General features: G+C 43.6%; 1 protein-coding gene across 6 annotated transcripts in view; it reads right to left on the bottom strand.

Moving 5' to 3' along the window:
• The window catches only part of LOC121320089 (glutamate receptor-interacting protein 1-like), a 158,761-nt gene that overhangs the window by 72,324 nt on the left and 59,513 nt on the right, over positions 1-26,924 (bottom strand). For 2 of the 6 annotated variants that reach the window (XM_041258276.1, XM_041258280.1), the window contains exon 1: positions 22,181-22,734. The exons of 1 other annotated variant lie outside the window; for it this stretch is intronic. In XM_041258276.1, coding sequence (XP_041114210.1) covers positions 22,181-22,313 — 133 coding nt within the window. In that variant the 5' untranslated portion in view covers positions 22,314-22,734. Of the gene's footprint in view, positions 1-22,180; positions 22,738-26,924 lie in introns of those variants that run through there. 3 more of the 6 variants (XM_041258282.1, XM_041258275.1, XM_041258281.1) reach the window with 3 other exon arrangements.

The raw sequence follows: 26,924 nt of genomic DNA, 5'->3' as shown, positions 1-26,924 counted from the left end.
AGAAATGATCCCTTTCAACCTGCTGCTAAAGGCTGGATTTAGGAGGAGGTGGTTTTAGAAAAGCCTGCTCGGGGTATGTGGCAGTAATTTGTGTTCTGTTTGACACTTGTTAGGTGTCTTCCATGGGTGGAGGTGCAAGGGTAGGTGTGACTATGGTTGCCTTCACTATACACACACACACACTCAGGCTTCACTTGCAAGATTGGGGGTCTTCACCATTCATGTAACCTTTATTTCACTGTACCAGCTAGTCCCGGACAATCTAAATGGTGACATTTATAAAACCATAATAAAAAAGGATGGCATCAATTCTGGTGTATCCCCATGTTTACTGCCTTCCGACGCTTTTAATGTCGCCATGACAACGCAATCTTATGTTGATGTTGGCTAGATCTCCCTCTATGGCCCGTGGCTGTTATGTGGTCGCATTTAAATGTGTTCACTCATTAGGTTTTCTACTTAACGGTTGGAGCCTGTCGATGCAGGCTCTACCGTGTGGTAGATGACTGCGACTGGAGTTCTTATTCACAAGCCGTAGGCGAGGGCGCAAGCGAAAGTCAAGGTCATCTACCAGCACGCATCGAGAGGGTTCAATCATGTCTTTCCTGTTGATCTGCTCTCCAGTAGCTGCAATTTGAGCCTCCATTACGGTGTCCTGTCAGACATATGATTTTGCTTGTCTCAAGACCAGCGTCAGAAAGTATGTTTAAGTGGACTTCAGCATTCCAGCGGGCATCGATGCAAAACAGAAGCCTGCTAGATCTGGAAGCTGACTGGCTGTTCACACTCAGTCATTTTCTAATGCTAAGCATGTATCCGTTCACTGAACGTTTGCACTAAACTCATCAGCTTTGTTTGAAGCTGGATTTAGAAGGAGGTGGTTCATCAAGTTAACAGCAAAGTCATTCATTCGGTTGTGTTAGCGCCATCAAAAAATAAAACAAACTCTCTTGTGGAGCGTTTGTTTAATAATTCTGATTATGTGTATAGCATGTTTAAACGGTTATAGATAATCATATTTTTGCTAATCTGGCTTTTTGTACAGGAACATGGTTTGATTAGATGTCACTAGAAAGACAACAGTGACTTGTGAGGATCTGCAGTAAATACATCTGATGTTGATTTTTTATTATACACAGTTATTTTGATGGCTTTGGTGAATTGAAGAAAAAAAGCCAGTTTTTCACAATGGAAACCTGGTAACCCATCAAGCAGCATTTATTTGCATAAATAAAAAAGCATCGTCATTCAGGTGAGGCGTTGTTGTAAGTGACTCTGCAGCTGATGCATAGTTCACACACCCTAGTCTCTTATTTTGTAAAGCTCTTTGTGATGGTGGTCCACTATGAAAGGCGCAATATAAAAATAAAGTATTATTATTATTATTATCACCTCCTACCCCAAAGAAAATTCTGTACATCTTGCAATTTAACAAAAAATAAATGTGACAAAATCCAATGGCATGGATAACAGCTCCATTATTTACACTCCAGGGATCCTTACAGGGATGTGTCACCAAGCACAATGAGGCATACAAATGAATATTAGCATAACGGACGACAGCGTGCTTTAATTTGCCCTCGTCAGAATCCCCTTGGCTCTATCCGCTCCACCAGCAGAACCCCAACCCGAGCTTGCAGTTTTACACACAAAGCAAGCTGTCACAGTGAAAGGTCACAGCCTGGGTTGCTAATTACAATTAGTATTATGCTGTTTTTCTTCAAGTCTTCATGTAAGGGCAAGAGAGGAGCAACACTGTAATCTCTCATGCTCATAATTCTGGGTATTCTACCGCCCCCCCCAAGGAAACCTAACGCCCTACTGTAACTATTATTAATTTATTTACTTATCTACTCAGGCACCATAATCCTTGCTTTAAAAACATCATTATTATTATTATTATTATTATTATTATTATTATTATTATTATTATTATTATTAATAATAATAATAAGAAGAATATTTTAACATAACATCCTGACACAGACACCACAATCCTTGCTTTAAAAACAATATTTATATTGGTTGTTTTTGCAGTGCAAAGCAGAACGAAGGCGAGCGGACTTCCTCTGCACTCATTTGCTGGAGTTGTTGCCTCAGTGTGAGTGAAACGGTTCCACTGTACCCAGCTGTCATTGCCGTGACACTGGAAATCAATTACCAACTGAGGGAGGGCGCTCTGGAAAGGAAACTGTCTTTCAAAAGTGCTCCGTAAAAATAATACTCTATAAAGTAATATTCGTTTCTAAAACATCACCACTGTAAATTCACAGTCATTTTGCAGTTTCCCTTACTTTTCCGCACAGACGGCCATGTTTTTTAAATATGCTTTAGCATGCTTTCACTGTGCTTTATTACACTTTGTTCTGTTATTACCATGAGGAATCTTTTATAAAGGGATGGTCCTATACTTACACTGATCCCAGGCTTAATGCATATGTCACTGAAGCAGTACAGTCTACAGATGAGCTAGGTAAGGGTTACTGAATGTATTGATGCGTACAAAATCTTAAGAGCTGTGGATAACACCAGCGCAAATTTCTACTTCTAGGAGGCGAGGACGATGGGGGGCCTAAATAGAAGAAATTTTCTTTGCTGAGACACTAAATGTCCTTGTAGATGAAGATCCCGGGCAAGCTTGTGTGGCCTAAAATACTGGGATCAATCACGGGATTAGCAGCCGTCCTAACAGTACTAATAAGGGAGCAGCCTCCAGGGTCAAACGGCTCTTCTGATGGCCAATATTTCTGATGGTCAATGACGGTAAAATAATAATATCCTAACAGTCTGTTAACCCATATCCTGCTTATGAAGGTGTTAATTTAGGCAAACATTGTGCCTTGTTCATGTTGCTGTGTTTTTACTATGGGAAGCTTTTATAAAGGTTGCTTCAACACTTACATGGATCCCAGGTCTACTGCATATGTTACTGAATCTGTGCACATTCTATATAGTCTATATTTAGTCAACATATATTGGTGGTAACACTTATAAGTGATAACTGAAGAGGGTCAGATCTGTTCACTGATGAAGACGCTCGCTGAAACCTTCATATACTCTTTTATAAGCTGCTTGGAATGGTTCTAGTTATATAACGGGATTGCTTATTGGAGGGCTATGTAGCTGTTGAGCCCAACGCTTGAGATGGACATTGAAGCAATTGTTTTGTCTGCTTTGATACGGTGCAGATCCCAAAGTGACTTGCTCCTGCCTTTCATCGTTTTGTTGTTGATGAAAGCAATAATTGATATTTATCGCATGTTCAATGCAAGCCTGCAAACCAGTTTACATAATTCAGTAGTTATCAATCAGTTTACATAATGCAGTAGTTATGACAAAGAAGAAAAAAAACAAAACAGTAAATATGGTATAGAGAATCAGGTTGTGCAATGATATTGCACAAAGGCAGAGCTAGTTAAACAACCACTGATTTTACTGCTAAACCCAGGCCTCTTGTTTACAGCAGAGCCTGTCCTGTGCAGAGCCTGAACACTATCTAGCACATTCCTACACAATGAAGCACCTAATTAAAGTCAGTCTGGCACCCTCCCAGCAACCCTGCAGAACTGCAGTGTTCTAACCCAGGGTAGAATACACAAAATATTCCTCACATAGACCCCCTGCACCAACACGTGTGCATATCACAGGGTGATATTGCCCTGCTCAGGCTAAGACAAAGGGGCTACATCACTTAAGCAATATATCCTTTTAAACGCTGCTGGGATTCTTGTAATATATTCCAGTCACAAGGACCCTGGTACTCCTTCAGATTTCCATAGTAGTACGCGTTATGATCCATAGCTTTAATAAAATGTGAGGAATCACATTGTATACTTGCTAGTGGGAAATTTATGTCTGTGTTTCTGAAGCTTGCATTTTTTTCCCTCAAACTTTAATACAAAAAAGTATTGATGAATTCTGTTTTACCTTGCCAAATTGATCTCAGAGCTTACATCTTAAATGCTGCAGCAATTATTCAAATACGCTTTTCATAAATCTGCCTCCACGTTAAACTATTTATTAGATTGTGGAAGCTAATAATAAACAAAAAGACATGAGAAGGCATAAAACAAAACAAGAAAAAGCTGTCAAAAGATGACGCACTCCATTTTCCCCACGCTTGACAAAAATAACAGAGCAGAGTCCTCAACAGTAGAGATGTGAAGGTCACGGCAATGAGAAGCCAGTACGCCCTGCTGCGCCAGCAGCTCACACTTGATAGAACCTCGTTATCATTGTCATCGTAGGGACTTATGTTTTGAGAGCTCCAAACACTTTCAGATATTTATTTTCCAAACGTGCAAAACGCAACACATTAGGAATTGAATAAAAAGGTGCGATTTACGCTGAAAAGGATGCAGGGGGTGGGGGTGGGGGTGGTACAGCTTCAAGGATTGACCACATATAATATACAATTTAAGTTATTTCAGACTTTGCTGTGAGTTTAAAAATCAGTCTCAGCTGAGTGTGCACGCATTGCTGAAGTTTCTTCACAGCCTATCATACGTAGCTAGGGTTTCTCATAGTAGATTTTAATCAATAAACAACAACAACAAAAAAAAAAAGCACAGGTGGTTCTCAATTCATCCTAAAGCACCTGAAAAGGTAAAAAATATATATTTTTAAAAATCGAGTTTTGAGACAATAGCAAATGCATTTGAAATGTCTGCTGGAGGACAGGAGTGTATGATGGGGAAGACCTGTGCAAGAATCAAGGCTGTTTCCGTGGTTACCATGTACAACGACACAATCTAAAAATGAAAATCCCTAAAAATGAAGCGTTTATTATGCATTGTTACATTTTCTCGAGTGATGAGCTATGATCAATCCACTTGTGAGCCATACTTCAAAACACCAGGAGATATTAATTGGTCTTTGCAGGAGTTAGCCATCAGCGTTGGCATGTTATGGAATACTGTATAAGGGCTGCGGTGCTTTAGCACCAATTATTCTGGCTTTGCCTGACCTTTATCCACCAGCATTGAAAGGTTACAACAACTAAAAGGTCTGCTAAACACAAAGAGCTCACACACTAGTGTGCAGGAGGAAGCCATTCCCAGTGCTGACTTTTCATTAGACCAAAATCGAAAATAAATAAAAAACAGCAAGTTACTAATATTCCAAGCTATACACTTCCATAATGAACAGCACAGTGTTTTACTATTATTATTATTATTATTGTTATTATTATTATTATTATTATTACTACCTACATTTTAGTCAGCCTGCATGACAACCATTTAGTTCTGGACCTCATACAAGCAGAGACTGGCAATTGTCTGCTATTGTTAAGGTTTTTACCACGTGAACTACTGGTGTCTCGGACTGACCACACCCATTTCCCTTGTGACCTGAGCATGGATCAAACCCAGGACTCCAGACTTGCAATGAATCAAAGGTAAAAATAACCTGAAACATGCAGAGATGATGAAGCGAATCTGCCTGCAGTGGCGAGAGCACTTTTTCAAAAGACCTGCCTTGCTGCTGCCCAAACTGGCATGACAGAACAGATATACTGAAACAGCCTAATCGATGTGGGAAAAAAATAAATAAATAAATCTGTTTTGTTCCGAAAATCCAAAAATCGGCCAAAAAAAAAATAAATCAAGAATGCTTGACTGCTTTCCAACACTGTGTTAAAAGGTTTTAGCTAAATTGTTTTAAAATTTGTATTTTATCAAATCATGTGCATTAACACACACACACAATTCTTAATACAAAATACAGACATCTAAAATAATTAGCAAAATTGCAATTATTGAGGGAGGAATAAAAAGAAGTATCTTCCTGTAACAGGGAGAGATCTGTGCTGACTCTGCTGGCGTGTTCACGGGCTGCAGGAAGAGGGCGGCAGTCGCCCAACAACCGCCTGTGAGTCATGGCAGTGACACGGGGAGGTGGGAAAGTGTGAGTGTGGACTTTCCCCCTCTCTGAATGGCCGAGAGGCGGGTCTTGGGTGATTGTCGGTCCTATAAAATAACGCTCTGTTGTTTCCTCAGGTCTGCCCACTTAGACGCGCTAAGGGTGCGGACACTTGGATTCGGGACCGGGAATCAGCGAGACAGAGAGAGAGAGCGGGGAACCCTTGGGCAGACCCCGGACGTATTGTAAAAGAGCAGGCTAGATAGCCGACAGAGTAGGACGGTGATCCGGGTCGTGCGGGTAGCGGCGACCGGGATAACGCTGCCGAGTGCAGCACCTTTTATTTGTAGTTTTATTACTGTTTTATTTTCCCTTGTTGTTTTCGCCTTCTGTTTTCATTATTATTTCTTTGAGCACCTGCGAGTGCGTTTGCGGTTCGTGTACCAGCTGTGGTATTTCCGTGGTGCTGTCTATCATCGTTGATAGGCAGCCCACGGTCAACAGTGCCCTCTGCCGGAGAGAAAGAAAAAAAAATAACTTGTCTAAAATAAAACTGGGCACCTGTGTGGTGTTTCCCGAATACACCTGTCTGTCTCCTGGTCAGTGAATTACCCACACCCCTTTCACACGTGGTGTCAGAAGTGGGATTCACTGGCACTGCCCCAAGCAGTGCAGCTAGAGAAGGAGCAGACTAGCGATGGATGCGACTCAGTTTGCCGCAATGATGGACCTCCTGCGCCAGACGCTCACCGCGGCAGTACAGGGGGCGGCTAGACCCGCAGCTCCAGACCACTCCATCCAGAGACCCACCAAAATGACGGCCGAGGATCGACCGGACGCCTACTTGGAGGTGTTCGAGGCTATGGCGATCTCGGCCGGATGGCCCCAAGCCCAGTGGGCTAGCTATGTGTTGCCCCAACTCACCGGGGAGGCTCAAGCAGCTGCGAGGACGCTGTCCCCGGAGCACATGTTGGATTACCCTCGGCTGAAGGCAGCCATCCTAAACCGTGTGGGGGCCACACCGGAGGGCTACCGGAAGAAATTCCGGGAGGAGCAGTTTGCGGCAGGGGAGCACCCACGAGCCATCGCCCACCGGCTGAAGGATTACGCCCTGGGTTGGTTGAATCCTGACCTAAACACCAAAGCCAGGGTGGTGGAAATGATCGTGGTGGAGCGCTTCCTGGAGTGTCTAGCCTCGGGACCTCGGCTGTGGGTCCAGCGGCAGGCGCCGGACACGCTGGACCGGGCGGTCGAACTGGCCGAGCAGTACCAGGCAGCGGAGCCAACGCCTGCGAAACTGCCCGGGAGGAGTGTGGCTGCTGGATCGTCCCATCAACTGGCCCCGGAAAGGGCGAAGGGACTGGGGGGAAGGGGTAGTCCAGGATTTGGTCGGGGGGTGTCGGCGGGAGCTCCCGGCCCGGGTACTGGGGCAGGGTGGGGATACCCACGGGCTGCTGCAGTGTCGGACCGGGGTCTCGCGCGGACGCCTTATCGGCGGGCCCCTTTTATGGCTCCAGTGTTTTCCCCTCTTTCCAAAACTTCGGGGAGAGAAACCAGCCCACCGAGGTGTTGGACGTGCAGGGAGGTGGGCCACCTCTCCCGGGACTGCCCCGTGATGGAGTGTGACCTCAGCCGACCAGGTAAGCACGTTCAATTACCTCAGTCGCTTCAGCACACGGGTTTTGTTATTCCTGTGACAGTGGATGGTACAAAAACCCAGGCTCTCCTGGATTCAGGGTGTGGTCAGTCTCTAGTACAGGAGAGCCTAATCTCACCGGGGCATAAACGTATATTGGGACGGGTGCATATTAAATGTATTCATGGGGATGTCCGCTCCTATCCCAAGATAAATGTGTGTATGACTATTGGCCAGCAGGTGACGCAGGTGCAGGTAGGATTATGTCCTCGATTGCCGGTACCAGTAGTTCTGGGACGGGACTGTGAGCAGTTTAAAGATTGGTTGGCTGCTCTGACAGCCCCGTCTTCTTTATTGGCTAAGAAAGAGGAAGTAATTGGAGAGATTTTTCCCTTTCGCGATCCAGAATGGTTTTGCCATAGATTTAAACCCCGTAAAACTAAACGGGAGCGTCGGATCGCTAAGAATGAGGGCTGGCAATGGAGGGAGTCGGAGAAGTTCCAGGTGGGGGCGGTTGGTGAAGAGTCCGGGGGGGAGGTCGCGGAGCCAGCGCAGGGGTCTGGCTCGGCTGCCTCTGCTCGGGACCGACCTGACCCCGAGTTGGAAGCCATGGGAGCTGATTTCTTAGCTCGCTCCCGTGACTTCCGACTCGAGCAAGGGCGTGACGACGTGCTGGGCAGGCTCTTTGACCAAGCAGCGGTGGTTAATGGTCGGGTGGTCGAGCCCAGACGCGCCGCCACGTACCCCCACTTTGAAATTGATCGAGACCTGCTGTACCGTGTTGATAAATTACCCCAGACCGGTGAAGTGCGTCATCAGTTGCTCATTCCTCAGCCCTTTAAGGAGGATTTGTTGCAGCTGGCTCACGCTATTCCCCTGTCTGGTCATTTGGGAAGGGATAAAACTAAAGCAAGGCTTGTGTCACGGTTCTTCTGGCTGGGGCTGGATGGCGATGTTAAGCGGTTTTGTGAGCGTTGTGGGGAATGTCAGAAGGCCAGCCCTAGAGCCGTTCCACGAGCCCCTCTGGTGCCTTTGCCCCTAGTGGAAGCTCCGTTTGAGCGTATTGGGATGGACATAGTTGGGCCACTAGAAAGGAGTGCGGCAGGATACACCCACCTACTTGTCATTCTGGATTACGCTACGCGTTATCCAGAGGCAATTCCCCTCCGATCTATGTCCGCTAAGTCTGTTGCCAACGAGCTTGTGAAGGTTTTCTCCCGGGTGGGGATTCCCAAAGAGATACTAACCGATCAAGGCACCAATTTTATGTCCCGGCTAATCCGCGGAACATGTAAGCTTTTGGGAATTAAGACCATTAGGACCTCTGTGTTTCATCCTCAGACAGACGGTTTGGTGGAACGCTTTAATAAGACCCTTAAGAACATGTTGCGCAGATTTATTCGTAGTGATGTGCGTTACTGGGACCAGCTGATTCCTCCCCTTCTCTTTGCGATCAGAGAGGTTCCCCAGGCTTCCACGGGGTTTTCACCATTCGAGCTGCTGTATGGGCGGAGACCCCGGGGCGTGCTCGATCTGGTCAGAGAGATGTGGGAGGAGCAGCAGGACAATTCGACCAATACAGTCCGGTATGTGTTGGACCTGCGCAAACGTCTTGAGTCTGTTGGGAAATGGGCGCATGACAATTTGCAGCAGGCGCAGCACAGACAGGAGACACAATATAACCGAGGAGCCCGGTTGCGCACATTTCAGCCGGGGGATAAGGTACTTCTTTTATTACCCAGTTCTGAGTCGAAACTCTTGGCTAAGTGGCAAGGACCCTTTGAGGTTACACGCCAGGTTGGGAAGGTGGACTATGAGATCTGCCAGCCGGAGCGACGGACAGAGAAACACATTTACCATATCAATCTTTTAAAGCCTTGGTTACAGCCAGAGGCGTTGTTAGTGGCGCATGCAGATGACGTCACGGACCTGGGACCTGATCTTTCTGTGTTGGCAAGAAAAGGATCGGTACAGATTGCTGAGAATCTGACACCAACGCAGAAATGTCAGGCTCGCGGTCTGGTGGCGGAGTTTCCTGACGTGTTCTCTTCAGTCCCGGGGCAGACTCGAGTAGCCCATCATCACATTGATATTGAGCCGGGGGCGCTAGTTCGCCAGAGGCCGTACCGTATACCTGAGCGTAAAAGACAGGTAATAAAAGCGGAAATTGACGAAATGCTGAGACTGGGGGTAATAGAAGAGTCCCAAAGTGACTGGAACAGTCCGATCGTTTTAGTCGATAAGCCAGACGGGTCAACTCGATTTTGCATTGATTTCAGACGAATCAATGAGAAATCGAAATTTGACGCTTATCCGATGCCCCGAGTAGATGAGTTGCTGGAGCGTCTAGGCACGGCTCATTTTATGACGACACTGGATTTAACGAAGGGGTACTGGCAGATACCCCTGACTCCGGAATCTAGAGAGAGGACGGCGTTTTCGACTCCCTTCGGGTTGTACCAATTCAGGACCATGCCCTTTGGGTTGCACGGAGCCCCCGCCACTTTCCAGCGGATGATGGATCGCATCTTGCGGCCCCATCAGCAGTACGCCGCTGCTTACATAGATGACGTGGTTATCCACAGTGAGGATTGGCCGAGTCATCTGTGTAAGGTAGCGGCGGTGCTGCAATCCTTGCGGGAGGCGGGGCTCACTGCTAACCCAAAGAAGTGTGCCATTGGGAAGAGTGAGTCGGAGTATTTGGGGTATCGAGTAGGGGGCGGCCAGATCAGACCGCTAGTTGCTAAGGTGAAAGCCTTGGCTGACTGGCCGGTTCCTACAACCAAAACCCAGGTGCGCTCTTTCTTGGGACTAGCGGGCTATTATAGAAAGTTCATCCCGAGCTTCGCTACGCTCGCTGCTCCCTTGACAGACCTCACCCGGAAGGCTGCCCCAAATACGGTTCAGTGGACGGAGTCGTGCCAGAGGGCCTTTCTCGCCTTGAAGCGGAGGCTGTGTAGTAAGCCAGTACTATGCAGCCCGGATTTTGGTAAGAGGTTCACCCTGCAGACGGATGCGTCAGAGACAGGTCTCGGGGCAGTGTTGTCGCAGGAGGTTCGGGGAAGCGAGCACCCAGTCCTGTATATCAGCAGGAAGCTCCTTCCCCGCGAGAAAAATTATAGCACCATCGAGAAGGAGTGTCTCGCGGTAAAATGGGCAGTCGAGTCACTCCGGTACTACCTCCTGGGGCGACACTTCACCCTGGTTACAGATCATGCCCCCTTAGCATGGCTTCACCGGATGAAAGATAGCAATGCCAGAATCACACGGTGGTACTTGGCCTTGCAGCCCTATGCCTTCAGGGTAGTCCACCGAGCAGGAAAGCTGCATCAAAACGCAGACTTTTTCTCTCGGGAAGGCATGGGGGTGTAAGATTTTCGAATGAACCGGTGGTGTCATTCTGAGGGGAAGGATATGTAACAGGGAGAGATCTGTGCTGACTCTGCTGGCGTGTTCACGGGCTGCAGGAAGAGGGCGGCAGTCGCCCAACAACCGCCTGTGAGTCATGGCAGTGACACGGGGAGGTGGGAAAGTGTGAGTGTGGACTTTCCCCCTCTCTGAATGGCCGAGAGGCGGGTCTTGGGTGATTGTCGGTCCTATAAAATAACGCTCTGTTGTTTCCTCAGGTCTGCCCACTTAGACGCGCTAAGGGTGCGGACACTTGGATTCGGGACCGGGAATCAGCGAGACAGAGAGAGAGAGCGGGGAACCCTTGGGCAGACCCCGGAACGTATTGTAAAAGAGCAGGCTAGATAGCCGACAGAGTAGGACGGTGATCCGGGTCGTGCGGGTAGCGGCGACCGGGATAACGCTGCCGAGTGCAGCACCTTTTATTTGTAGTTTTATTACTGTTTTATTTTCCCTTGTTGTTTTCGCCTTCTGTTTTCATTATTATTTCTTTGAGCACCTGCGAGTGCGTTTGCGGTTCGTGTACCAGCTGTGGTATTTCCGTGGTGCTGTCTATCATCGTTGATAGGCAGCCCACGGTCAACAGTGCCCTCTGCCGGAGAGAAAGAAAAAAAAATAACTTGTCTAAAATAAAACTGGGCACCTGTGTGGTGTTTCCCGAATACACCTGTCTGTCTCCTGGTCAGTGAATTACCCACACCCCTTTCACACTTCCATTATAAATATTTCATTTTTGGGTGTAACTTGCTGGCAAAATCCCCATGTTACAGACTTGTCCTTTTTTTCTTTTGCACTCTTTCAAGCAACACATAAATCAAGTGTATTTTGCAGCAATACAGTGTTTTCCCGTTTCTTACCAAGTGGAGCCATAGGGAAACCGAACAGCACACCCTCCTGCATCTCAACCATGGAGCTCACACTAGAACGCGGTGCTCAGACGTCGCTGCTGGAGACAGCGTTTACTTACAGGGTGCACAGCAATCAATTGGAGTTGGATGTGCGCATCAAATAAAACACACTGTACTTTTAAAACAAAAACAGTCAACAGGAAACTGCATTAGCCTATGGAAGGCCTGTGTTTTTCAAGTCTTCTTCAAAATCATCAAGGTCGTTGGCTGCCACTGAAAACAGTACAGCAGTGTAGCTAAGTAATTATTCCAGTCTTTTATTATTCGAAAAATACCCCCAGCAAACAACAGTGAGGCTTTGCTGTTATTTCAGAGCATGTGTGTGTTTTAAACAGCGGTTTTGAAATATGAATCTGTAACATAACAGATGGTTACTGTTATCTCTGTTGCACTCATTCACACACTCATAATGTACTAGCAGCCAAGAAATGAAAATATCCATAAGCCTTAATAGTTCTGAGTATGTGCATTGTACAGATGCGAGCATGTTCTGTAGAACTAGGCTTTCTGGTTCCACATAGAGGACATGTGTGGCTAATGACTTCAGCAACAAATGCCTAGAGGTGCAGAAAGCTTTCCGATCAGATACCGCAGGGAAACAGAACTACAGTAGAAGCATACAGAATGATTGCAAAAATATAATAGAAATTCACTGAAGCCAACATGAAATGTCTATGTGTTACCAGTATTAGCGATGAAAGCACACATCATAATGATGCCAGCCTTAGAAGTATGGAATTGCACATTTTAAATTGCCATTATTGAAGTTTTTTTCATTAAAAGTAATAGAGAGGTTTCATTTTGAATGCGGTGCATTTTAATGGAATAACTGGTACCTCAATTGTGCTTTGGAACATTGTTGGGCAAATAGATGATGTCACTGCATTGTTTCACCTTTCAGTATTGCCTCCCAGCTGCCACACTGTGATACAGGTGCCCGCACTGTGCAACAGAACAACGCTGTTGGACTGGCAGCTCTGGTGGCCTGTCTTGTGAAGAGTATGAAAGAGCTAACCTGCTGATTAGCTGCTCTCTGGACTCCACTTCCTGTCCTATGCCGAGTGCAGCTATTTAAATGTCCTCCTTGCTCTTACACTAAGGCATTCCCAGCTGCCTCGGGTCACAAGTGTGGACAGGTGGTGTGTATTTCGCTAGCCGTGTTGCTCCTAGAGGTCAGAGGGGCTCACATCATCCCCATGCTTCCCTTGAGCTTTTCCCTTTCCAGAATGGGTGCAGAGCAAAGCAAAAAATAAGAAAATGCACCTTGGAAGCAGTTTTCTGTTCCTTTGGGAAATTGCCGAAAGGATCTAATCTATCACGGTTATACAGTGCATTTTCAATCACAGTTTGTTAGACATTAAAACAAATTGAGATAAGACCACAATTTAAATAGCATTTTCAGCATTTCTGTACAATAGATCATGCAATCTATGAGCTAATAGCACAAGAGAATGTATGTAGCTTAAATGCAAATGAGATATGGTGGTTCTATAAAGCAATATTATGACAGTAACAAACACTGTCCTGCAGCCTCCTATTAAAAAGATCTGTCTAGATGTGGCTACTGCTAATACAACATGCAGCTCCACTGGTGCTGATAAATGCTAAACGTCTCTGCTGCATCTCATATGCACATTAAAATGAACAAGCCGACCCCCACTGTGCTTCCCTGCGATAGTAAAGTTGATCAACATTGTTACATATCCCAGCCCCACCCAAAAATGTCTGCTTTCATTTAAATAGCACTGTTCTATTCCACTGCTCGTTTCGTTCAAGACCCAGTAATACTGGTACCTATACAGAGGCTTAATACGAGTTAGAATGCTGCAGACCCAATCTATAGGTGCTTCATGGGGCACGAGGCTATGGTAGTTGAACACTGCAAGCCACTATCATTTCCGTTATGTGTTCTTGAAAACATGACATCGTCAGTGCACATACTGTACTGTTAACAGCTGGCCAGTGGGTAACCCTAAACCAAGTCTCTCCACAGTGAGCATTGTATTGCACTCAACAATTACTGAGTGATTGACATACTGCCGCTTCAAGGTAGATACAGCCCTGTGCGTTCCTATCAACTCAGTAAACTACAGACATAAAGTAAAGACTTTGCACTTTCTAACATTAATCGAACAAGACCCAAGACTGAAGCCTAACTGAGACGTAGTTAACCCTCTGCATCCCAGGCCTATTGTTTAATCTCGATTGAAATAAAGAATTAGATGGAGGCGCACTGCAGGAATAATCTGCTTTACTGTCAATACCCAATCGAAATCTGAACGAATCACATCGGAGATGCAGACTAACACGCAGCTCAGGGTTTGTGCAAAACCAGGCAACAGTGCCGAGCGGAGCTGCTAATTCAAATCAATCATCATTACATAGTGGACTGAGCTTGGGAAATTTAAACCAACTACTATTAAATTCATATAGTCATTCACTTCCAATACAAAAAAAAAAATACAAAGGAAGCAGTAGCCATTATCAAGAGCTTGCTCTGTCGTTCATTTTAAAAGCAACAGCTCAGACGCCTCCTAGGCTTAGATGTCAATGACATTTTTACTGCTCTGTCCAAAGTCTGGAAATATCTTTGAGACATCCATTCCACTCCTCCTAATCTCAGAGCCATTAGGCACCTTGTAATGAGCTCAGGTCAGATCAAATGGAAAGAACTCTGCGGTGGCATTTGCTTTTCATTTGAACATGGATGATATTTCCAAAAGCACGAGAAGCACTGGGGTGGATGCAGGCCTCATTGGATGTGGTTCAGCACAAAGATACAAACAGCACTAATGACATGTTCATTTGAGAGCTAATGGGGCTCCACTTAAATACTTCCAATACAGTTTATTACACTGAACTGAAAACACTTTGAGTGTATGATGGTCATGGAAATAAGGATTGCTTTTTTTTTTTTTCACTGTTGAAAAAAATAAATGATTGATAATTTCACAGGAGGGTGCTCAGTATTGAATGAAATCATTAAAGAAGGCTGTAAGATATAAAAGGCTTTCCTTTTATTCTGACAAGGATTTGAAGTCTGTGTTATTCTTATAGAAGGGTGGTGTAACAGTGTATTAAAAACATCTGCCTAACACGCTTGTGGGGTTTTCTAAAGAAAATACATTTTCCATAGATCGATATCGGCAAATCTAATCAAAACATGCCATTGCTTCAGAACATTCATGGAAGTTTAATGCAGAAAAAAGAAGAGAAAAAAGATGGCAACAACCTGGTGTCTTATGGAAATAATCAATTAGTGAGGAAAAACTGCCTTCTGTCTTTTAATTATGTTCTGCATGACCCACTTAGAACTATTGTGGTTCATCCATTAGATGATTAAAACAGCCAATGATTTCTCTTCAACTACCATCAGCAACTTCCCTACAAAAACACAAGATAGTAATGAAATATTCAGCATAAAAAGGACTTCGTTTGGAACAACACTTTTCTAGTCCAACACAGTAAGCACACAGCACAGCTCAGGTTTGTCTGACAAGCTCGATTTCAGTGGTTCAGAAGACTAACTGGCAAAGAATGTAAATGAAACCCAACACCTTCATTAACACTCCCAGGAAAGCAACTTGCACACTGGGCTCCTTAACAACTTCGATATTAACACTAAACTCTCAACCGTGAAACCCACTCCCATTATTTATAGTACAGGCCCTGTACAGATGGAAACCACGTCACTTTCAAAGCTCGACAGCATTGCAATACAACAGTTAAAAGACTTTGAAGGATGCTTTTTGGTTATGTTTTTGTTAAAGATGCTTTTTGGTTTTGTGTTGAAGTCACTGCTTTGCGAAATTAAATGTTCTCTACCGACTGGTGCTGTGTTAATGACTGCATTCAACTATTTCGGCTGGACTCACAAGAGGAGGGAGGGGGTGGGTCCCACTGAGCTCTCTGATGGTAACATAAATGAACTCAAACAGAAAAACAATAGCCGTTTTGCTTGTGTTTTCTTTCTTTCTTCTAATTGAAGTTCTTCACACAAACCTCATTAAAAAAACACCTCAGGCCAGACCAGCGCATCTTATTTAAAAGTCAAAGCTTTTTTTATTACTTCAAATCCTTCAGCTGTTATGAAGACAGTTTCCATAGCTTTAGGTGCTTCCGGCATGAGCCTGTCACTGTGCACGCTCTGCTCTGTTAATAGAGACCTGTATTGCAGTGTGATCTCTTCTTTTAAAATAAAAGAAGGGCTCAGGGTTCTGTCATGTTGCTAGCTGTGAAATACATAAGATACAGAGCTGAAAGAGAGTAACACTTTGGCAGTCGTGGTGCTAAGAAACAAGAAACTTGCAACTTACAACTAGTCACCAGGAGCAATATCCCTACACACCACAAGGAGAACAAACAAAAAGATCATCTTCTTTTTAATGCATCAGAGGCAACAAAAATACAACTTGAATAAACATGCACATCTTTCTTGGCATATCAGTCTCAATACTACCCTCCACATCGGGTGATTAGAGCAGATTACAGAGCAGGCGTCTCTAATCTCAAAATCCCTCTGCGTAGGTATCATATTATTTATAGAGTTATTACCCACTGTCTTGTAGGTGCATTGGAAGGTGCTGCATGTGTCAGACATTCTCTCTTAAGTTGTGGTTTAACTCAGAAACCTGGACTAACATTTGTTCTCCAAAGGCCTGCTGATGAAATGTTCAGTGATGAACCACAATGATATTAGATGTTAGTGTCTTTGAACACGGCATACCCATCTAGAGGTGTAGGGAAATAGAAGAGATTGCTATGTCACTGTCCATATTAAGGCCGGTTTTATTAGATTATACAACGCTGGTATTCATGACTAGCTTTTCCAGACTCTAAAGATGGTTACGCTTGTTTTTCTTGTCATAAACTGAGTAAAAAGTTTATAAAAACTCTTCAAATAATAAGTAAAAGATTTGTGAACAGGCTGAAGAGATGTTAAGCAGCACCCTTTTAAAACGCATACAGAATTTTAAAATGAAATGCATCGCAGGCACTACTACCTCCACTAGCGAAAATGTCATTTTAATATACTGGGATTACCTCCCTTGAAATGCAAGGCAGCACTTCTTCCCTTCTCACTGGGTAAACAAAGCCCTGATCCCTGCAGAATTGCCTTCCCGTTTCTGAAACCCCCACACATTACTCATACACAAAGGACAGAGAAAGTATAGCTGCCAAGATATATCAGTGGATCAGACAAATACTGCCGTTGGTTGGTGTGACAGAAATATAATGAACCTAGGTTGTAAATCTCCCTCCCGACCTGTGAGGGCACTAAGCAGCGAAAGTAGGGTCCTTTGGAAGGGCTGGCCTGACAGTTCTTAACCAGGGTCAGGAAGATGGTCAGTCAGGTAGAAGGCGAGACTCTGTTGCAATAACGTATTGACCTAGAAGGGAAACGACGTAGCAGCTGCAGACTGTAAAGACAGCTGCACTCCTTTAGCAAGGAGTCATGAGTAACGGCATAAAAGGGGCCGGAGAATCGCAATCTACTCCTGTGCTTGGTTTTTGTATAGAGAACTTGAAGGACCATAAGAGACCCAGTGAAAACTGTAAAAAGATATTTGTGAGTGTTTTGGTTGTTTGTCGCTGTTAGCAATTATCTTTGTTTGTAACCCACCACACAGCTAACACGTATCCGGAGCTGGGCCAGGAAAAAGCCGGATCAGCACTTCACCACAGTTACTAAATAAATTGTTATCAGCCAGCACTGCTGCGCGCACCCAGACTGGTGACCGTGTCCAGTGTTATTGTGGGGCGGATAAGGTGTATTTATTATTTGGGCTGCAATCCCTGTCTTTTTACCCTCCGTGCATTACACATTGGTGTGTGTTGCCTGAGTTTGGTCGCCAGACCGGGAGTTATAAATAAAAGACCGCTTTTCTAAACAGACTACAGTTTCCTGTCTGTGTTTGTTCTTGCACTGCATCACCTCTGCACCTGTTCTCAATCAGCAGCCACTTTGCTACAGTCGGTTACAAGTCATTTGCAAGCAGTCTCAAGAATGCAGAAAGACCACTTACATTCTCAAATCGGTTTGAACACAACATTATCCCACTGTATTGAAGATAAAGCTCTTACAACAGGAAGTCGTTTCAATGCAGATGGGTAGAATGCAGGGTGCAATATCATTGACAAGACATAGAGCACTGGTGAATTTCAAGAGTGCTAACTTCATTGACCGATCGGTTGATCAATTGCTTGATGCATTTTTCTCTATTGTAGGCTGTTGACATGATATCAAACCTCTACAATGGTAACAGCTTAGTTTTCTGGATACATTCCCCAATGAAATGCACCTCTTGATCTAAGATAACAGTTTGAGTAAGTTTGACCTAGCGATGAATTGAGGAAGGCCTTCACTGATGCCTTTATACACAGAGAGCAGAAAATTCCTCCGTTTTCCAAAGTGAGCCAAATAGCACTGAAGTGACAATCTTGTAAAATGCAAATACCACGATCAACATTCGCTGCTATACCCAGATTCTTATACTCTATAAATCTGTATGTCCAGAGGGGGATAATAACTGCTCACAGCTACTGAATTATAATGTATAGAAATGGGAGTGCATTCAGGTACAAAAACAAAGATTTAGCAACTGAAAGTGCATTAAACCATGTCTTTAGCATTACACAACTTCCCTAGCAGTTTAGACCACACAGCACTGCACAATGGGGCTGATTTATCTGCTTGTTCTACACCACTGCGTCATGGTAATTTAATGAGGAAAGAAAAATCAAACTGTACGATGATACGAAACTAGCACCCTTTCAGTCCATCAACTAACGATTTGCTTGTAACCAAAATTATGAATCATTTGTTTTTCCATTCACTTTTATTTCTCATACCGTTGGCTAATAAACTGCATAACACACACAACTATAAACCCAAACAGTGCTTCTTTCTTACTCTGCAAACTGATCATGATTTTATACAAGTCAATGGTTTAACTATATTGTTATGATAACTTATTCTAATTTTGTTACCCACAAAAGTTTAAGTCTAAATGCAACATATCAGATTACATAAATACAGCTTGTGTTTAGATTTTTTCAAATAAAAATGTATTTGGTACTGTCACAAAGACGGCCGGAGTGGGTTGTGTCAGACCAGAGCCAGGAAATAAGCAACAGAGAGGTGGAGTTTGGCGGAGCTGAGTGAATGCTTTCGCGCAGCATTTAAAAATAAACAAACAGACAGAAAATAAACGGTTGTAACAATACAAAAACAGGACACGTCACATTAACCAAAATAAACAGACAAACAAAACGGACTAAACAAAACACGGTGAGCTTCTTTTACTTTAGGTTAATAGTTTTATTCTCTTTACCTCCGTCTCCAAACCCGTTCTCCACTCACCGAACACACAACCCCAAGTGAGTGAAAACATGCAGCTTTTATGCAGCTGTACCGAGACTCGATTGCTAATCAATCATTCAATTGGAGTTGCGGTACAACTGCACGTGAATTAATAAAGTGCAATTCCCCGTGCTCACATATTATTACGTTTTACTTACATGTGAAGTGCTGTGCAATCCCTGTGCCTAAATACACATATACATTTTAAACACTCGTGTTACACAGATCCGTTTATATCCCGTGTACCGATGACTATACACCAACATTTAACACACCACACTCAACATATCAGAAAATACACACAGGGGCGGGCACTTTGTCACAGGTACTTAATGGATTAAAGTGACTTTTGGTACTCTGTGCAAAACATTCTTAGAGTGTAAAGTAACACACACAAACACCTAAATCCTGCTGAATCTGACGACTGAATTAAGCCTCAGGATTGCACAATCAGACTAAATTATCACTCAATCCTCCTGTGCACAAGACCAACGACTCAGAGGAAAACCAGCTGTTGTCTTGGCTGTGAAAAATATATCCGTACATGAATCAAACCCCATAAACTATGATTACTCCAGTAAATCAAGTGATTTTAATGCCTGCTCCGAGGCGCTCCAGTGGGAAACTGAGTGCTCCTTCACAACTGTGATGTGTGCGCTCTGTGCTGCGGACAGCTCTTTGGGTTTAAGACACGCTGCAGAACCTCCGCAGGGCCCTCCCATGTGGCATGTTTGGGTTTAAGACATGCTGAAGAACCTCTGGAGGGCCCTCCCGTGTGGCATGTTTGGTTTTAAGACACGCTGAAGAACTTCTGGAGGGCCCTCCCGTGTGGCATGTTTGGGTTTAAGACATGCTGAAGAACCTCCGCAGGGCCCTCCCGTGTGGCATGTTTGGGTTTAAGACACGCTGAAGAACCTCTGGAGGGCCCTCCCGTGTGGCATGTTTGGGTTTAAGACACGCTGAAGAACCTCCGCATGGCCCTCCCGTGTGGCATGTTTGGGTTTAAGACACGCTGAAGAACCTCCGCATGGCCCTCCCGTGTGGCATGTTTGGGTTTAAGACACTGAAGAACCTCTGGAGGGCCCTCCCGTGTGGCATGTTTTTCTGTCATGTTGAAGGAAAGGTTTGGTTTTTATTCAGTGTTTCAAACAGCTTGGAGTTATTTAGGAAAAACGGCAGTAACCTTCCGTATGGTCTAGATTCAGGAGACACTTAATAAGAAGTGTTAATACTGGCAATTCATGTGCAATTACACTGCTGCATAGGTCTTCCTCTGGAATGCAGGTAAAATCATATTGAATCATATCACACCCAAATATCATTTAAATCAGCACACATTTGATTTATTATAGAATGTGTGGTCAGTTTTGTTTTCCATATACTTCTCAATATTTATAGTAGGCTCAGGAATTGCTATACAATTCCTATGCAGTTTTGCGCAAAACCTGGACTAATACTGTGGTTTACTAACTGCTGTACAAAAACACAATAAAATAATACAATAATAAAAAAACAAATGTCTGTGCAACCTGAATCTTTCCATGTGACTGCTTCCTCTGACAGCAGTGTCTAAACTACTGCATGTGGCTTAGCTGAGTAACCCGAAAACACTCCGTGTGCAGGCAGTGCCATGACAGCTTCGTACCTACTGCTGCATTCTGTGCAAGGATTTAAAGCCACCGAGGGTCACTGTTTTTCTTGATCTGCCAAGTTTGCCTTGACCGGCTGATTAATGCAACAGCTATTTACTCAAAGCTCCTAGACAGGCCGGGATAACAAGTGTACGTAAATAATAAAATTTAACAACATACCAACCAAAAGAAAAAGAAAGGAACAGTAGCCATGGGAGATGGTTAATGCTAACCCGATCTCATGTTAGAATGTGATACTCAAGTGCTTCTGACAAGGGGAATGTACAACTCCCAGATGCATCAGAGTATACCTTGACTGGCAATTTCACCCATTCCTGGTTTTATTACAAGCTTGATGAGCCACAATCAGGTATGTCTTATTAAACTCATAAAACCAGGAATGGATCAAACTGCTGTGTAATTAGAGTCTTACTTCTATCCATTCGAGGCAGTTCATATGGGGGGGGTTAGGGATCAGGGCTGATTTGAAGAGGACTGACAGCTTAACAAAAAGGTCCCTGCTGAAGCACTGCTTAATTATTTATCTGGTGGTAGACATATTTTCAGCCTGGCATTTATTTTGTAGGATAATTATTCACAATCCACACCTGCATTCATTTGTCAGAGAGGGAGAGAGAGAGAGAGAGGAGAGACTAGCCAGAGCCCTTTCAGAAGCAAACTCCCACACTACAGCAAAAATGCAAATTACAGGCCGCCACTCGTTCCTCTGGCATTAGAGACATTCTGCTTTGAGGCAGACCAGGAGAACACAGCCTGGAATAGCTGCCTCTCAGACCAGTTAAAAAAAAAAATATATATATATATATATATATATATATATATATATATATATATATATATATATATATATATATATATATATATATATATTTAACACTTTTACGAATTTCGTTCACTTCACACCCCTTTGATCGCGCCAGAAACACACTGTGTAGGGAGCAGTAACTGCACACGATGCTAAAAAGGGATTTGTGTATTACTCTTTGATTTGTTTTCAAACAAGCTACTTAAAAAGAGACTTCTCATCTACAATAAGAAACAGAAAAAGGAAGCTTAATTTCACATTCTGAAGAGAAAGTAATGTCTGAAAGAGTGATCACTTCAAAAAACCCAAACAGAAAACACTTAGTCCGACACCTTACACTTAAAGAACAATTAAAATATTACACTTATTCAAAGTGTCTGCCACTTTAAGCTCCCCTCCTCCCTCTTACAAACTTCACCTAATCCCCAGTTCACACATACATACAGTATGATGGAAGGAGCCTCGCTCAGGAGAGCCAGTGTTGAACTACAGCACAACAACAAAAGGGACGAGGGCTCTTCAGAGTCCCCCAGCACGGGCACTTACTCTGCAGGTGCTCCGAGGCATAGTAATAGACGTCCTCGTAACCCTCGTGGTAATCCTCCTCGGGGCGATACTTCTTGCCTTTGCGTCTCCTGGACCTCCTGATCAGCTTGACAAACCCGAAGAAGCGCTCCATTTCAGCCCTGTCTTCGCAGTCAGCAGCGACTCACCTTTACAAACCGTGTGTGTGTGTGTGTGTGTGTGTGTGTGTGTGTGTGTGTGTGTGTCTGTGCCAGCAGGAGGTCTTCACAAAAAGCTGGTCAAGCATGAGAGAGCAGGAGCAGTCAGTAGCAAGAACAGAGAAAAAAAACAACAAAGCCCAAGCACGGAAGGAAGAAGAACTGCTCCCTCTGAACCTGCCATTCCGTCAGTGCAAAAGGCAGTTTTAGTCATCCACTGTTTCAACAGCAGCACTCCTTATTCCAGCACACAGCATCACTGCCCAGAGTCAAATCCACTTGCGCTAGCATATGTGTGTGCATATTATTTTCAGAAGGTGGCTGGAAAACACACACAGCATTTAGCAGTGGCTCCTGTTAGTCTCTTGCAGGAGAGGAACAAAGTTCAAAAGAGCTGCCTGACAGGCGAGGAATCCCAGCGCATGGATTTTACTATCTCTCTCTCTCTCTCCCCCTCACTCACTCTCTCTCTCTCTCACACATACACACACACACACACACACACACACACAGTCATTCCATTACAGAGCAGGAGGGAGGGGGAGTGGGGATGCACTGCATTTCCAGAGACTGCACCAGAACTGTAGACAATCAAGGTATTCCGCTGTTTGCCTTGAAATTCCATTGTGGACACTGCTAACCTCGCAAGTTTGAGAATTGCCACATCTAAGGCAGTGGTTGCCATGCTGCAGAGTGTCACTACTTTTCACTAAGCACAATGGTTTAATCCACTCGGTGCACTAATAGACTAGTGGAGATGTGTTAATTGGAGAAGGGAGCAGCTGCTTTAAAATGGCACTTTACTCCGAGGGCAATAATACATCTGAAAAACTATTCACACCCACCACTATTCAGATACTGTGCATCTATTTCCCACAGCGCATAATCATACAGAGAAGAACAAAGCAAGACAACACAGCAAGCACACTCAGAGGGCTGGAGGGACTAAGGGATGCATTGTGTGTTAATCTCCAATCTTGTTATGGCTCTGAATGTGCGCATCAAAAGTCTGAACAGGACGTGTTATGTCGATATATTCTAGATCCACCGTAAAGCATGTCCTTTTGCGATCATCATCGAAGATTATTATTTTTATTTTTTTTTATTTCCTAAAAGATTTTGTTGTTAGCATCACTAGATAAGCCTGAAATGTCAAAAGGAATTTGAATCTATAGATGTACACTGCTGTGCGAAAGTCTTAGACATTTTTTCTACTCTGATGCATTATGAGCATCAACAATTTACTCAAAGCCTCCACTAGTGTTTCTACTATTATAACAGCCTTGACTTACATAAAGAAGGAAAAACACTGAGTGAAATAGCTTGCATCACTCAATTTTCAAGGTGTGGTATCCAAAGCATAATCAACAAGTACAGAGAAACATCATCTGTAATTGACAAACCCAGGACGGGAAGACCCAAAAAACTGTCTAACAAGGATGAACAATAATTGAAGATAATATCCTTAAGGAACAGAAAGAAGACAAGCGTTGAATTGACAACAGAACTGGCAGAAAGGTGCAGGTGTTGTTGTCCATCAAATCAACATACAAAGGTCACTCTTTAGACTAAAAGACTAAATATGCACAAGAACACAGAAATTGGACTATGGAACAATGGTCAAAGGTGCTTTGGACTAATGACTGTCTTCAAAATCAACCAGCACATCTCTCGTTTTGTGCATTACATCTTTTCAGCACGAGTAACATTATTACTACCCACTCGCCCCAAACCCACCTCTGTGTGGCTGAAGATATTTGGTTTGCGTCTTTTAAAATATGCTGATTTTTCAAATACAACACTGCAGAGTATGTAGAAATACTAAAAGAAATTAGTCAAACTCTTTGATAAGTAGTCTTTCCTAACATTGATGAAGAGCCCTACTTAATGTGTCTATCAAATTTGTTACCAGTTTCTTATTTCTACATTACAGTTGGAAGTGTATTATAGTTATGGATGAATGCTACAGATTTGCCTGGTGTCTAATCACTTCCTGCTCAAGGTCACATCGCTCGATTACAGGAGTGATACACAAAACATGGCAAAACTCAAAGAAACTAGGGCAATGCTGCTGGATAATATGACTTTAAATTCGTTTTTAAAGAACTGTAAAAGAATGCTGAACACCACGAAGAGAGCTATTAAAATGATTTAAACGCTACGGACACTAGACAGCCTGTGATTTAATTAAAACAGACAGTTACTGGAGAGAAGACAATACGATCCCTTTCAGGGCTTTAGAACATGTGCGCTTCGGTTGTGAAGGTGGCTTTTGTTAACAGGTAATGTAACTGGTAAGATCGTCACAGATGTTTAAATGTTTAGTGCTAGCTGCCAAGAGTAAACAGAGGAGCAGAGTCTGGTTCGCTTGCTAAACCTCAATGTGAACAACTGCTGGACTCTGTCTGTTTGCACATACTGTAAGAAACAAACTATAAAACACAACCTGGATCTCAGTAAGAAAAAAAAAAAAAATCATGCCTCTTGCCATGCTCTGGATCTCTCTCTCACTGGAGAACGCATCCAGTAGCGGCTGTGGATCGTTGGAAGATGGCAAGAATGCTCTCCCTCGAGGTCCTGAACTCTCCTCCAGTGTTCATCAATGCTTTCTTCCACAGCAATGCGTAAGAATGCAAGAATCTAAAACATGCTACTAAAAACCGGAGCAATATGTCAATAGCTTCCATCTTTCAAGATACCAAGATGCCTTGCAGGACAAGGTAAACATCGGGTTCACAGACCACAGCTAAAGGAACCGAGTGCACTTGAAAACTGCATTGTGAGCATAAACAAACTCGGTCCTGAAAAACAAGGAAAATGTTAAAAGTTCAGCATGCATTCAAACTAACTGGGTCCCTTTGCTCGCAGATAAGTTGAACAGCAATCAAACTGGTACATTGTTTCAAACAAAAATGGACCAGACTGAGTCCATCTGAAACAGACCCAGTGTGAATGCAGCCTTAAAATCACATGTCAACCCAACAATGATGGGAGAGGAAGAGAAAGACAGTACTACAACCTCTCCTCTACTAAATAGTAAGGGGAGTGAGTTTATAAAAACCTCTCCTCTACTATATAGTCAGGAGAGTGAGTTTATAAAAGCTGTTTTGCTTTGTATGAGCCTACCGTCGTAGGCAGTTCAAGATAGGGATGCAGTCTCCAGGACGAGGCCCGAAGCAGATGCTGCTGCTAACAGCCGGCTATCGTCCCGATCGGAGAGGTGGGCAGGCCTGCAGTCTCAACTTCCACTCACACTGGAAATCTGAGTTTACAACAAACATGCCACTTTTTAAATTTCATTTCACGCATGAAAGGAAAACATTAACAAACTCTATGCAGTGTCATCCTCTATCACCTCGGCCAAGAATCTCTTGGCAGATAAGGCTCCGACCTTGAGAAATATTGCACAGATGAATGAGCCGGTTTAGTTTTCCAGTCACTAAAAGACTGGAGTCACTGTCCAGCCACAAAAACAAAGAGTAACAGAGAATTTGCTCAGTTCAGTTATTTGTGATTAATTAATAGGAGAATATGTGTTTTTGTCAGTATGAGAATCTGCCTTGGGCGAATATGCTTCATTGTCAGTGTGACAGTCTGCCTTGGGTGAAGATGCTTCATTGTCAGTGAGAGTCTGCCTTGGGTGAAGATGCTTCATTGTCAGTGAGAGTCTGTTTTGGGGAGAGATGCTTCATTGTCAGTGAGAGTCTGTCTTGGGAAGAGACGCTTCATTGTCAGTGAGTCTGTTTTGGGGAAGATGCTTCATTGTCAGTGAAAGACTGCCTTGGGGAAGATGCTTCATTGTCAGTGAGAGTCTGCCTTGGGGAAGATGCTTCATTGTCAGTGAGAGTCTGTCTTGGGGAAGATGCTTCATTGTCAGTGAGAGTCTGTCTTGGGGAAGATGCTTCATTGTCAGCGAGAGTCTGCCTTGGGGAAGATGCTTCATTGTCAGTGAGAGTCTGTCTTGGGGAAGATGCTTCATTGTCAGCGAGAGTCTGTCTTTGTTGAAATATGCTTGAATCAGTGTGGAAGTCTATCTTGGGGGAAGACACTTGAGTCAGTGTAAGAATCTGCCTTGGGGGAAGATGTGAGTGAAATACATTTTCTATTTATTATCTTTACTATTGGTAGATCTTATTAAGTATTTGTGGATTATTTTTACTTATAGGTGTGTTCACAAAAAGTTCAGAGGTAAGAGTAATTTAAAATGTCATTAAAACGATTCTTTCCTTATTAAAACAACTGGGATTACATGCTGGAAAATGTTGCTTAATATGCGGGAAGCTTAAATAAATGGTTTAATAAATAAAGGAAAAGCTTTGAAAACAGATATGTTAAAAAATAAAGCTTAAAAATAAGATTCATTAATACTGTAAAAGTATGCGTGCACGTTTTGAAAAATTAGCAATTCAAACTTTGCAAGTTTAAGTAAATTACCACAGATAATCCCAATGTCTGATGAGAGTCATTTTATCTTTTTTTTTTTTTTTAAGGATTACCTCTTACAAAGCTTTCTAAATCGTAAAGTTTGTAAGTTAATATAATATAAAAGAACAACTCCACTCAAATCA

This window comes from Polyodon spathula, chromosome 8 (genome assembly GCF_017654505.1).
Source record: "Polyodon spathula isolate WHYD16114869_AA chromosome 8, ASM1765450v1, whole genome shotgun sequence".
Classification (NCBI taxonomy): domain Eukaryota; kingdom Metazoa; phylum Chordata; class Actinopteri; order Acipenseriformes; family Polyodontidae; genus Polyodon; species Polyodon spathula.
The sequence above is the reverse complement of the archived record's forward strand: the minus strand, read 5'-3'. Positions and strand labels throughout refer to the sequence as shown.